The following is a 12,560-nucleotide window of genomic DNA, read 5'->3' as shown; positions in this document are numbered from 1 at the left end:
CCCGACGCAGCCAAAATACATTAAATAAATAAATAATAAATCTTTAAAAATAAAATTGTATTTTGATTTCACATTGGAATAATATTGTTTTGGATGTATTGGGCTGAATGAGATGTTAAAATGAACTCTTGTTTTTTGGGTTTTTTTTTTTTACTTAAAAAAAATTGTGGCTACTAGAAAATTTAAAAGTGCATGTGGGGACTCCCCTGGTGGTGGGGTGGTTAAGAATCCGCCTGCCAATGCAGGGGACATGGGTTCCAGCCCTGGTCTGGGAAGATCCCACATGCTGCGGGGCAACAAAACCCGTGCGCCACAACTACTGAGCCCGCGTGCCACAACTACTGAAGCCCGAGAGCCTAGAGCCCGTGCTCCACAAGAGAAGCCACCGCAATGAGAAGCCCGTGCACCGCAACGAAGAGTAGCTCCCCCTCGCCGCAACTAGAGAAAGCCCGCACACAGCAGTGAAGACGCAATGCAGCCAAAAATAAATAAATTTATTTTTTAAAAAATGCATGTGTACCTGGCATTATATTTCTTTTGGCCAGTACCGCTGTGGGTGCTGGGGGACCCAGGCCAGGGCTGTGAGCCAGACAGAGGCAATGTCAGCTCTGACACAGGAAGATGCCTCAGAGGTCAAGTGAAGGATACAGAGAAGGGGAAGAGTTTGAGGTAATGGTCCAGGTGGGAGAGAAGCAGGTCTGAGCTGGGACCGGGGACATAGGGATGGAGAGAAGGGACCACACGGAGAGAGGGGGCAGTGGGATAGGACTTGGGGATCAATGGGCCATGAGCGGTCCAACCTGGTACCTGGGAGGATGGTGGGTCCTGAGAACAAGATGCTGGGTTCAGTGGGGAGATGAGTGAGAAGGGCCTGGGGGAAACTGGGGGGCGAGGGGAGCAGCCCCAGAGAATATATCAAATGCCAAATTGGTTTTCATCCCAGGAGTGACAGGAGAGAAGCAAAGGTGTTAGCAATTAGATTTAATGCAAGAATTAAATGCTACCCACAGTGCCAGGCCCAAGTTGGTGCTGAGGTCGACGTTATTCATATCAGTTGCACTTATTGCTCAATGACTTTCCCCAAAGCTTCCCTTTTCCATCTTGCCCGTCCCTGTGATTATCACACCCATTTCCCTACAGGCGGCCGCACGTACACCCATTCCTCCAGCTCATGCCAGTCTGCCATTTCCCTACATGCACCAGACCCTTTAACTACCTCTCTCCTCCTGACTAAAACGCCCAAGTTTAAAGACACCTCTTCAAATCTTCCTGGATCCCCCCATAGCTTCCTGGACCCCCGTTTCTCATCACACTCTTCCTGCATTCCCATTTATTTCTGTGTCTCTCTGTACACGTTAAATCTCATCAACAAGTCCTGAAATCCTCCTGGGTCCCGCTAGCTCCCCCGCTGCCCTCTCCCATGCCACCCCTTCTGCAGGAGCTAACTCCCCTCTGTGCGTACACATGCTTCTCTTGGAAATGCAGGTGGAACCTAGGAGAGGTAAGGAGAGATTTAGAGAGTGTTAACGGAGACTTGGAAAATCAAGGGGAAAGACAGAGATACAGAGAAAAATATGGAGAAAGAGGCAGAGGGGTGGAGAGACACAAACAGAGACAGACACGGAGGCACCCTCCGCCATGGCCAGGGAGAGAGCTGGACACCGAGAAACTTGGAGAAGGGGGACCAGGCGGGTCAAGAGTCCTGATATCCGGGCAGAGGTGGGTGGACACTCAAAGGACAGCAACAGGACTGTCAGATAGAGATAAAGGGAAGCTATTGATGCAGCTGGCCGTCCACCTGCCCGGAAGAGAGCTTGAGAAATGGAGCTGACAGGAGCATGGCACTGGGTGCTGGGGACAGACAAAGCCCGATTGTTCGAAGGCCCTTTCCCCACAGCGCCTGGGTCTGCACCACAGCCTGGGGCAGGGGCGGGTACCAGCTTGGTGACACACGCTTTCTTGCTGGCTGGTTTTGCTGCGTCTCGCGAGGACACTGAGGTTCTCCAGCACCCACAGAGGGACTTACAGGCAGGTGCGTGAGTCACCCCAACCCCACTGAACCCGTGGGGCCTGGTTCCCGGTGCCCAAGGGTGCTGAACCCAGGAGTGACAGCCTGCAGGCCCCAGAGCACGTGAGAGGTGGGAGTCCAGGAGGACAGGGGGTTCTGTGTGTTTGCCTGGGACGCAGGCATTTGGGTCCTCAGATCCTTTCTTTCTTTTTAAATTAATTAATTTATTTTTATTTATTTATGTTTTGGCTGCACTGGGTCTCTGTTACTGCCTGCGGGGTTTCTCTAGTTGCGGCGAGCGGGGGTTACTCTTCGTTGCGGTGCGCGGGCTTTTTACTGCGGTGGCTTCTCCTGTTGAGGAGCACGGGCTCTAGGCACGCGGACTTCAGTAGTTGTGGCGCACGGGCTTAGCTGCTCCGCGGCATGTGGGATCTTCCCGGGCCAGGGATCGAACCCGTGTCCCCTGCATTGGCAGGCGGATTCTTAACCACTGCGCCACCAGGGAAGCCCCTCAGATCCTTTCTTGCTCAAGGACCTAGAAGTCTAGGAACTGAGGAGAACAAGCTTCTGCCCTTCCTTCCTTTAGATCCAGGTGTGCAGACTCCCAGCTCCTTTCTCCTTGAAGGTCCGGAATACTCAGCCCCCAGCCCCCTCCTCCCTCAGACCTGGGAACCCGGGCCCCCAGTGCACTCAGGGACCTGCACTGCCCTCCCTGGAAGCCGGGGTCAGGGGGGCCATCAGGCGGGGAGCTGTGGGAGGGTGGGAGGAATATGCGTGGGAGGCCTGGGTGAGGAGGAAAAGGGCGGGTCCCCCTCCTGCCTCGGGAACCCGGGGAGGCAGAGATTAAAAGGACACACCAGGAGCATCTGAGGACAGGACCAGTCTCTTCCGGGGGGGCCAGGGAGCTCAGGGTGTCTGTCTGCCAGGCCCTGGGCGCCACAGCCCCTACATCCTCTGCTTTCTGCCCTCCGTCTCTGACTCTCGAGGCGTCCTCTGTGTTTTCAGCATCACTTCTCTCTCCGCGGTTCCCTGCATTTCTGACTCTCTGTCTGTCTCCCTTTCTGTCTGCCTGTGACACGTACTGTCCCTGCCCCCAACCCAAGAGTCGACCCCCAGGCAGCCGGCCCCCAGCAGGTAAGATCACACCTCCCACCAGAACCTACAGGTGTGGGGTTGAGCAACAGGTAAGCACTGAGCCAAAGGGAGGAGGAGAAATCCCATAGAGGGAAGAACGTCAGGGGCCCTCCCTCCTCCTGTTACTAAGCAGGCAGACTGAAGCCGAGGATAGAAAAATAATGTGAGGTGCGCCGTGAGCAGCAGGTTCTGGGTCCTCTCTGGCGCCCGCCTCCGGGGGACCCTCAGATGGAAGACATGGGTCAGGGAGACAAGAAATCAAGAGGCTAAACAGGGAAGACAGAAGTCAAGGCTCAGGAGAGCAGGGCAGGCTGGGGAGGAAGGGGAAGAGGAGGCGGGTGGAGAGGGAGGAGACTGGGCGAAGTCTGAGGCCGGGACTCATGGAGCACTTGGCTTCCCTTCTCAGGAATGGCCCTGAAGACGCTGATTGTAACACTGATTCTGGTCGCTGCAGGTAGGCCAAAATGGGAGGGGCAGGGGGCTGTTTGGGCATGGGGTGGGGGTTGTTGATGGGGAAGAGATTGGAACTGGGATGGGGATACACATGAGGATGGAGGGGGGTGGGTTTCAAATGAGGAAGACACAGGGGTTAAATTAAGGACGAAGGATGCAGATGGGGAAGGGGTGGGAGGTGGCCGTGAAGATGGGGAAGGGTTTGAGGATGAGTTTGGCTTGGGAGATGGGGTTAGAGATGGGGAAACTGGCTGGAGGTGGGGTTAAAGACAAGAACGCTTAGGGATGGCTTTGGGGATGGGGATGGGGATTGAGATGAAGAAGGGTGGGTTTGAGGAAGAGTTTGAGGGTGGGGTTGGTTTGGGGCATGGGGATGGAGAAGACCTTGATGATTAAGACAGCAATGGGGTTCACCTTGCGGGGAGGTACCTGATGTCTCCAGACCTTCTCTCTGACTCAGACCTTCCCTCCCTCAGCCCAGACAGAGGAACAGAATAAGGTGCTGCATGGTGGACCCTGTGAGCAGACGTCTCACCCCTACCAAGCTGCCCTTTACATCTCAGGCCACTTGCTCTGTGGGGGGGTCCTCATTCACCCACTGTGGGTCCTCACCGCTGCCCACTGCAAAAAACCGTGAGTCTCCACGCTGTGAATGAGGAGTGGTTGCAATTAGACCCTGCGGGCGTCTTGCAGACTTCACACATCTCCCTGTCCCATCGCGAGGCCATCTGATAACCAGGTTCAACTGGCCAGTATTTAATTGATTACTAAATACACTGCGGGGATATCGCAGTGAAGAAAACAAGAAAACTGCTGCTTTGATGAACTGACCTTCTACAGGGCCCTGTAGGGAGCGATGGATTTAATTCTAAGCGCTGGGGGGAGCCACACAGAGTTTTAATCAGGGAAGCAGCATGATCTGATTTCCATTTTTAAAAAAACTCTGGAAAGTGAACTGGGCGGGGGATGAAGGGATGCACGTGGAGGCTGTCGCCATTGTCCTGAGATGGACCAGGATGGTGGCCCCGGGGATGGAGCGGAGTTGAAAACCCGGGGAGGGGTCCTGAGGCTGAGTCAGCAGGACTTGGTGGTGTGGAATGGGAGAGAAAGAGAACAAGCAGGGCTTGTCTGGGGAAGGGACTAGAACAACTGGCTGTTTGGATGTGTCTTTCTCTGAGTCGGGGGAGAAGGAAAGAGGAGCAGTTTGGATATGGGTGGGGGAGCATCAGACGTTTTGTTTTAGCCAAGGTGAGTCTCAGGTACCTGGCTGGTGTTCAGGAAGGATGCCAGGCTGTCTGCTGGCGCTCAGGGGAGAGGTCAGAGATGGAGGTAAACATTAAGGCTTGAAATACCACAAACAGGTGGTTATCTAAAGCTACGGGATGGGATGAGATCATCCAAAAAGTGGGCATAGATAGAGGACTGTAAAGGACCCAGGGCTAATCCTCAGGGCACTAATAACCGCTAGTTTGATGAACAAGAACCACCATTTTTTTCCACGCTAACTATGGGCCACGTACCCAGGTAGGCAGTTTCTATACCTTTCCTGGAATCCCCCACAATAAGGGACTCTTGGCTTCTGAGGAAACTGAAGCTCAGAGAAGGAGCAAGTGTCACATCCCAGTGGGAGCCGGGAGAGACCCCAACAGGGGTCTCACCTTGCAGGGTCATGGACACAAGGACCCCCCCCCCCAGGGTGGTCTCCCCCAAGCGCTGGTAAACCTGGCATCACTCCCACCATCCTCATTCATTCATTCAGCGCACATTGGCCAACAGCACCCACTAAGGGCCAGATTTGAGCTGGGCAGTGGGAATTCAGCAAAGACTCAGATGGGGAGATACCCAGAGTCTCTGCCCTCGGGGACGCAGGAGCAGAAAGGTGCAGGAAGACAGTTCTAGAATCCTCGACAAACCATACAATTACAAATGACTCTAAGTCCAGTGAAGGCGAATAAACAGGGATGGTTCCATGAGAGAAAAGAACAGAGGTTCCTGCTTTCGATGGAGGGAGGCGTCCGGAAGGACTTTCTGATGAGATGAAATTCAAACTGAGGCATGGAAAATGAGAAAGGGGGCAGAGCAGCCAGGGCAGAGGAAACGCAAGGACCAAAGAAGTGGGAACAATGTGAAGAGTTCTAAGAAAAGAAAGTTACTGGTTCACTGAGGGTCAGTGGATAGTGGGATAAGGCACTTGGGCTTTATTCTGAGGGTAATGGGGTGCTATGGAAAGTTTCTGAGCAAGGGAGTAATGCTTTGATCCATTTCACAAATATTTATTGAACACCTATCCTATGCCAGACACTGGTCTAGGCACCGAGGAGGATGTATCTGCCTAAAACAAAAATCCCACCTTGATATTCTAGAGCTGTGTCATCTAATGCAGTAGCCATTAGCAACATATGGCCAATTAAATTCACATTCATAAAAATGAAACGAATTTCCAAATCCACTAGCCACACTTCAAGGGCTCAGTAGCCGCCTGTGGTCAGTGGTCACTGTTTCAAACAGTGCAGATAGAGAATATTTCCATCCTTACAGAAACTTCGATCGAATAGCACGGCTGTGGCAGAGGGAGACAGTAAAACAAGTACATATTTAACAATACATATATAGTGTGTCAGATGGTGATGTTAGGTTCTCTGGTGGAAGGGAAACCAGGAGAGGGAGCTAGAACTTGCCTGTTGGGGTGGATACTTGCATTTTAATTGGGTCTTCAGGGAAGGCCTCACTGAGAAGGTGACATTTGAAGGAGGTGAGGGAGTGAGGCATGCAGATATCTGGGGGAAAGAGTCGCTGGCAGAGAAAACAGCCAGTGCAAAGGCCCTGGGGTGAGAGGATGACTATTGTGTTCAAGGAAAGGCAGGGAAGCCGGTGTGGCTGGAACAGAAGGAGAAGGGGGAGACTGGGAGATAACTGACAAGCGATGGGGACGGATTGTACAGAACCTTGTAGGTCACAGTGAGAACTTTGGCCTTTATTCTGAGCAAGATGGGAGTCACAGGAGGGTTCTGAGCACAGGAGGGACAAAGCTGGCTTATATTGTTAAAATAGCTCTGGCTGCTTTGTGGAGGACAGACTATAGAGGGGCAAAGGTAGAAGCCAGGAGTCCAGTGAGACTGTAGTCCAGGTAAGAGATTATGGTGGTTCAGACCAAGATGGCAGCAGTGGGAGAGGTGAGAAGTGGTCAGATTCTGGATATGCTTTGGAGAGACAAAAGGATTTCTGGACAGCTGGGAGGTGAGTCAAGAAATACAGAGTCAAGGATAGTCTCCGGGTTATTCTGGAAGGGTGGAGCTGTCATTTACTGAGCTGGAAAGACTGTGAGGGGAGAAGACCGGATGGTTCATGGTGTACCAGGCTACCCCACCTCCCACCGTAACCCCCTCTGGAGTCTCAGCTGCAGCCCAAGGGCGCCAGGTGAGACCCAGCCCTTCTCTTTCCCAGGAATCTTCAGGTCTACCTGGGGAAGCACAACCTTCAGCAAAGGGAGAGTTTCCAGGAGGAGAGCTCTGTTGTCCGGACTGTGGTCCACCCTGGCTACAACGCCGCCATCCATGACCAGGACATCATGCTGTTGCGCCTGTCACGTCCAGCCAAATTCTCTGCACACATACAGCCCCTGTCCCTGGAAAGTGACTGCGCAGCCAACCACACCAGCTGCCACATCCTAGGCTGGGGCAAGACGGCAGATGGTCAGTAGGGGGAGAATGATGCAGTTGACCCATCATCAATGGGTGATGGGTCATGGGGAGGTGGGTTAACGGTGAGAATCAATGGGGTAGTGTATGAGTGGGTGAAAGTTCAATGGGGAGGGAGGGCAAATATGGGAGTTGGGCCAATGAGTGAACAGCCAATGGAGAAAGTAGACCAACAGGTGAATGGTATGGGGATGTGGGCCGTAAGATGAAGGGTCAATGAGGAGGGAGGGTCACTGTGGAGACACTAATCAGGAAGGGGGCCAGTTGTCAAAAGGGACCAACCAGGATGCACTGATGATGAAAAAAGGATAAATGGAGGAGGAACTAATGGAAGAAGCAGGGGAGCCAGCTGAAAGATGTGAACTGAGAAAGCCAACAGTGTAGAGAAAGCTAATGGCGGAAGGGTCAATTGAGAAGAGTCAGTGGTCAAGAGGGGTCACTAGAAGAAGGACTAGAGGAGAAACAATAGATCAGCAGGAACCAGTGAGGGTAGGCCAGTGAGGGAAGGGCCATAAAGGGAAGGAGAACCAATGGGGGAGGATGAGGCCATTTAGGAAAGAAGCAGTGAGGGAGTAGACCTTTGGATGAAGGGCCAATAGAAGGGAGAACAAACGGGGAAAGAAGGGACCAGTTAGGAAAGACCAAAAGTCAAGTGATGACCAATCAGGATGAGCCAATGGGCAAGAAGGGTCCAATGAAGGAGGATGGGCTATAACAGAGGAGGGACTAATAGAGGAAGAGGGTCTAGAGGTCAGCTGAACTACTGAAGAAGGTGGGACCAATGGAAACGAGATAAGTGAAGGCAGGAACTAAGAGAAGGAAAAACCAATAGGAAATGAGAACTGGTAGAGAAGGGGTAATTAGTGAGGAAGACAGGCCAATGTGAGGGAAGACTGATGGAAAGAGGGACCAATCAGGAGTCAGGCAATGGAAGTGGGTTTTGAGAATGAGCGACAAACAGGAAAAAGGGAACCATTGGGAAATAGGGTCCAATAGGGGAGGGAGGATTTATAGGTGTTGGAGGATCGATGGGAAGGGTGGGTTGTGAAGTGATCCTGGCCCATCTCTCTTTGCAGGTGATTTCCCTAACATCATCCAGTGTGCATACCTCCACCTGGTGCCCCGTGAGGAGTGTGAGCGTGCCTACCCTGGCGAGATCACCCAAAACATGGTGTGTGCCGGGGATGAGAAGCTCGGGAAGGACTCCTGCCAGGTGAGGACGCCAGGACCCACCAGTTACATAGCCAAGGACAGAGATGGGCAGGAAGAGACAGATACACGGGCCAAACTAGAGCTTTACAGAGACAGGCTGGGTGAAAATCAGAGGCATGATAAGGGAGAGAGACTCAATTTGATACACAGAAACACCATCGGGGACAGGCAGAGATAAAAAGTCAGTCAGCAGAGACAGGAAATGCAGAGACAAGGATGGAGATGAAGAGATCAGGAACCACAGAGACACAGTAGGGAGGCAGATGGTGCCAGGAGGCTGTCCCTGCTCCAACAGAATCCCCACGAGTTCTGCCTGGAAATAACCACACTGTGCAGAAGGGGGACCATAGCCGGGGAGAGACGGGGCTCCATCCCGACTCCCAAATGCTTGGAACTTGGGTTTCTGCCACCATCGTCCATTGGATTTCTCCTTTTGGTGCCAAAACTGAGCCCTGTGCGTTGAAGGATCTGCAGAGACCAGCCAAGTGGGAGAAAGAGACAAAGAGAGAGAAAAGTGGTACAAGTGAGTTGGATGCAAAGGAAGGGCAGCAGATGAGCCCCATTTCTGAGACCATCTGTCCCCTCTTTAGAGATCTCTGCGTTTCTGAGTCTCCCTCAGTCTCTTCTATCTCCCTCTCTGTGACTTTGTATCTGTCTGTCTCTCTCTCTCCGTATGTGTGTCTTTCTCTCCATCTCTGAGTGTCTTTCCCCCTCTCTACATGTCTCTGTGTCTCCTTCTGTCCGGCTTTCCTTCTCTGCGAGCCTGTATCTGACTCTGTCCCTCTTTAACCACAGGGTGATTCTGGGGGTCCGTTGGTGTGTGGCGACCGTCTCCGAGGCCTTGTGTCATGGGGTAACGTCCCCTGCGGATCCAAGGAGAAGCCAGGCGTCTACACCGACGTCTGCAGATATGGCCACTGGATCCGAAAAACCATTCAGGCCAACTGATCCTGATATGTGACCTGCACTTCTTGACCTTCCCCCACCTGCCCAGACCCGACCCTTAATGCTTAATAAAAGTGATGACACCACAGCACAAGTCCTCCCTGATTTTACTCCGGCCCCATCCTTGCATCACTAGGAGTGATGGGAACACCAGCTAAGGTCTCAACCCTGCCACGAAGAGATACAGGAAAATCCCTTCCAAGCACCTCTCCCTCCCCAGTTATTCCACGGGCTCGACTTCTTCCTACAGAGAAGGGGTCCCCAGTCTGGCCGAACCTGAGTTGGGCTCCCAGCTCCCCCACTTGCTTAGCCGTGCAACCGCGGGAGTGCCTTCCTTCAGCGTGTAGATTTTCTCATCTCTAAAATAAGGATAATAATCGTATATCCCTCATAAGGCGGTGGCTACGTTGTTGGGGAGATTCAAGGCTGTAAACACGTGAAACACATACCGCGGTGCCTGGCACACCCGTGTGAACAATAAAGAGTGAATTTTATTATTAGTGGTACTTTTTGCTTTTATCCCGCCTCTGCCTCTCTGAAGCCCAGGTACCCTTAGTTCCCTTTTACAGCCCAAACTGATTTTTCTCCTCCCTGGGAAGACATCCTTGTCTCCTCCACCTAGCTAGCCCTGAGGGGTGGCTTTCGCCGCTAAACTCCCTCTGTAGCAGCAAAAGCAGGGCGATGAGGGGGCTGGGAGGCCACTGTGTGTGGGTAAGAGTGATGGGAGGTAAAGAGAGCAGGGTCCACATCCCAGAAGACCACAGAGCCCAGGTTGAGAGGCTAGGGCTTCTCCTGAGAGCAGTGGGGAGCCATGGAAGGGAGGAGAGCAGAAGCAGCTCTGGGGCCATGTGCGGGATGGACCAGAGGCCGGGGGGAGTAGAAGTGATGGTGCAGGGAGAGAAGATGAGGGCTGAGCAGGGGCTGGGGCTGGGACAGCTGGAAGGGAGGCTGAATATGAATTCACCGTGGGGAGAAGTTTGGGTGGGTGGCACACTCAAGATGCTAATGACCTGTAGAAAAGTCTGGGAGTGTGAGAACATCTGCTGTGTTCCAGAGATGGCAAATCATCCAGGTTGGTGGGGGCTGGGGTTTGAGGCCAGAGAAATAGGTGACGTGGCTGGGAAAGTAGGTCACTGGAACATGGCGTTGGGCCCTGAGTACAAGGCAGAAGCACTTGACCTTGATCCTGAGGGCCTTGAGAAAAGGAAGGACAGGGTCAGATGTGGGTATTTGAAAGATCTCATTGCAGTCCATTTGAGGAGAGGGGGATGGGCAGGGAGGTGTAGAGACTGGAGGCCCTCCCCAAAATGAGGGGGGCAGACAGGCAGAACTGGGTGAGGACCCAGGCTTCTACATGCTTTCTGGGGTTCTTCCACCCACGTGCACCGCGCGTGATCCCACACTGATGCACGCACACCTATCCCCAAGCCCCAGGTCTGTCCCTGTCCTCAGAGAGGCCTTCCTCTCTTGACCCACTGCACCAGCTCCAAGAAAGACAAAACGACATCTATGCCAGGCATCCTCCCAGGAAGGCGAATGGGACAGTAAGTGGCTCCCCAGAGAAAGGGAAAAGAGGGCCCAACATGGGAGCTGAAGTTTCGAGCAGAGAAATATTTAGGAACAGAGGGAGAACCAGACACAACGGTCCATTTGCTTCACAAACATTTATCGCAACCTTATTTTTGCCCAGCATAGAGTAGAACGAAGCTGGAAATCGTTACACAGAGCGGCCACACCATAGGAGATATTCAAAGTCAGTCGTGTGTCATTTTATGATAGAAGAGCTATGCGGTCCAAAGACAGAGGCAGTATATGGAAAGAGCAGGGTCTCTCGAGTCTAAAGATCTTTAGATTTGAGAAAAAGCACACTTAGATGCCTCAAGAACCAAAGAAAGGTGAAATTTTATGAAGGTGAAATTTACCAAAGGTGAAATTTTTGCGATGGGAGGGAGTAATTGACTTTTTATGAGTACATGAAAATACTAAGTCACGTGATGGCCCGGGCCCACCTTGACCAACCCCTTTTAGAAGTTATGAAGAATAAATCGGGGCATGAAATTCACTGGGATCACGAGGAAGAAGCCAATCAATGAACGTCCAGACCCAAATCAACTTCCGTTAACTGAGAGGAAATCATCTTCCTTAATGGATACTAACAATAATAACAGAGAGGTAACATGGTTTGCCCAAAGTCTCGAAGACAGTAGGTGGTCAAGTCAGAATTGAATGCCGGGGGGGCTGGCGCCAGAGTTTGGGGTCCTAACTGCTCTGCTAACATCTTCTTCCAATTCTGATATGTTTTCAAAATGAGCATGGAAATGTTTGAAGGCCCGACCCTTAACATGAATATTGTTGGAAGCAGAATCTCTGCACGTTTGGTGTTGAAGGTGTTTGTATGTCTACTAGAATTTTATCTACTGTGGGGAGAGTCTTCTGACTTCAACTTGGAATGGGTCATTGCTCTGTGATTTTTAAGTTAGAGTCATCCCAACTTTATATTCAGTGTTGAGATACTTGAAAGAATGCAATGTTGATCATATTTTTTAAAATATTTATATATTTTAAAATATTTATATATATATTTATATTTTTAAAATATTTATATACACTTATTTATTTGGCTGTGCCAGGTCTTAGTTGCAGCACGCAGGATCTTAGTTACGGCATGCAGGATCTTAGTTACGGCACGCAGGATCTTAGTTGCGGCACGCAGGATCTTCGTTACAGCATGCAGGCTTTTGATTGCAGCATGTGGGATCTAGTTCACTGGCCAGGGATCGAACCTGGGTCCCCTGCATTGGGAGTGCAGAGTCTTAACCACTGGACCACCAGCGAAGTCCCAGTTGATCATACTTATAAGTAAAATATACATAGATGTATAAATTTATTTACATGCTCTGGAAGGTTTGCCTAAAAACTGAAGGACTTCCAGAAGAGATGGAGTGTGTTGGTTTTTTTAGAAATGTAGTTTTTAAATGCTTGAAGATATTTAATTACCTTAGTTTGTAAATGGGACCCAACATTATTATAAAGACTTACCTCATTTGCTGTGTAAAAGTTTTTAAGTTTGATTAGGTCCCATTTGTTTATTTTTGTTTTTATTTCTCTTG

The 12,560-nt window shown here is 51.3% G+C and overlaps 1 protein-coding gene and 1 non-coding gene across 7 annotated transcripts; one reads left to right on the top strand and one right to left on the bottom strand.

Annotated features, from left to right (window-relative positions):
* Nucleotides 1-1,806: 1,806 nt before the first annotated feature.
* LOC101282547 (kallikrein-6) lies at nucleotides 1,807-9,944 on the top strand. Of its 6 annotated transcripts, none has more exons than XM_049703516.1 (6): nucleotides 1,807-2,032; nucleotides 3,549-3,596; nucleotides 4,072-4,228; nucleotides 7,040-7,287; nucleotides 8,370-8,506; nucleotides 9,301-9,944. In XM_049703516.1, the coding sequence occupies exons 1-6, from the start codon at nucleotides 1,822-1,824 to the stop codon at nucleotides 9,451-9,453; spliced, it is 954 nt and encodes a 317-aa protein (XP_049559473.1). In that variant the 5' UTR covers nucleotides 1,807-1,821; the 3' UTR covers nucleotides 9,454-9,944. The 6 variants fall into 6 exon arrangements, with proteins under 6 accessions (XP_049559473.1, XP_033273053.1, XP_004286172.1 ...); XM_033417162.2 differs by lacking the exon at nucleotides 1,807-2,032 and adding an exon at nucleotides 2,073-2,138; XM_004286124.3 differs by lacking the exon at nucleotides 1,807-2,032 and adding an exon at nucleotides 2,843-3,142.
* Nucleotides 9,945-12,212: 2,268 nt separating this feature from the next.
* Nucleotides 12,213-12,285, bottom strand: TRNAG-CCC (transfer RNA glycine (anticodon CCC)). Its single transcript has one exon. It is a non-coding gene; the product is annotated as a tRNA-Gly (tRNA).
* Between the last annotated feature and the right edge of the window lie 275 nt (nucleotides 12,286-12,560).

The sequence above is a fragment of the Orcinus orca genome, chromosome 20 (genome assembly GCF_937001465.1).
Source record: "Orcinus orca chromosome 20, mOrcOrc1.1, whole genome shotgun sequence".
Lineage (NCBI taxonomy): Eukaryota > Metazoa > Chordata > Mammalia > Artiodactyla > Delphinidae > Orcinus > Orcinus orca.
This window is presented reverse-complemented; position numbering and strand designations above follow the sequence as displayed.

Excerpts from the sequence above, each read along its gene's own strand:
- LOC101282547 (XM_049703516.1), top strand. The coding sequence starts at position 1,822 with ATGGAGCTGACAGGAGCATGGCACTGGGTGCTGGGGACAGACAAAGCC. Across the intron at positions 4,229-7,039 it reads GCTGCCCACTGCAAAAAACC|GAATCTTCAGGTCTACCTGG; the intron begins GTGAGTCTCCAC and ends TCTCTTTCCCAG. Across the intron at positions 7,288-8,369 it reads CTGGGGCAAGACGGCAGATG|GTGATTTCCCTAACATCATC; the intron begins GTCAGTAGGGGG and ends CTCTCTTTGCAG.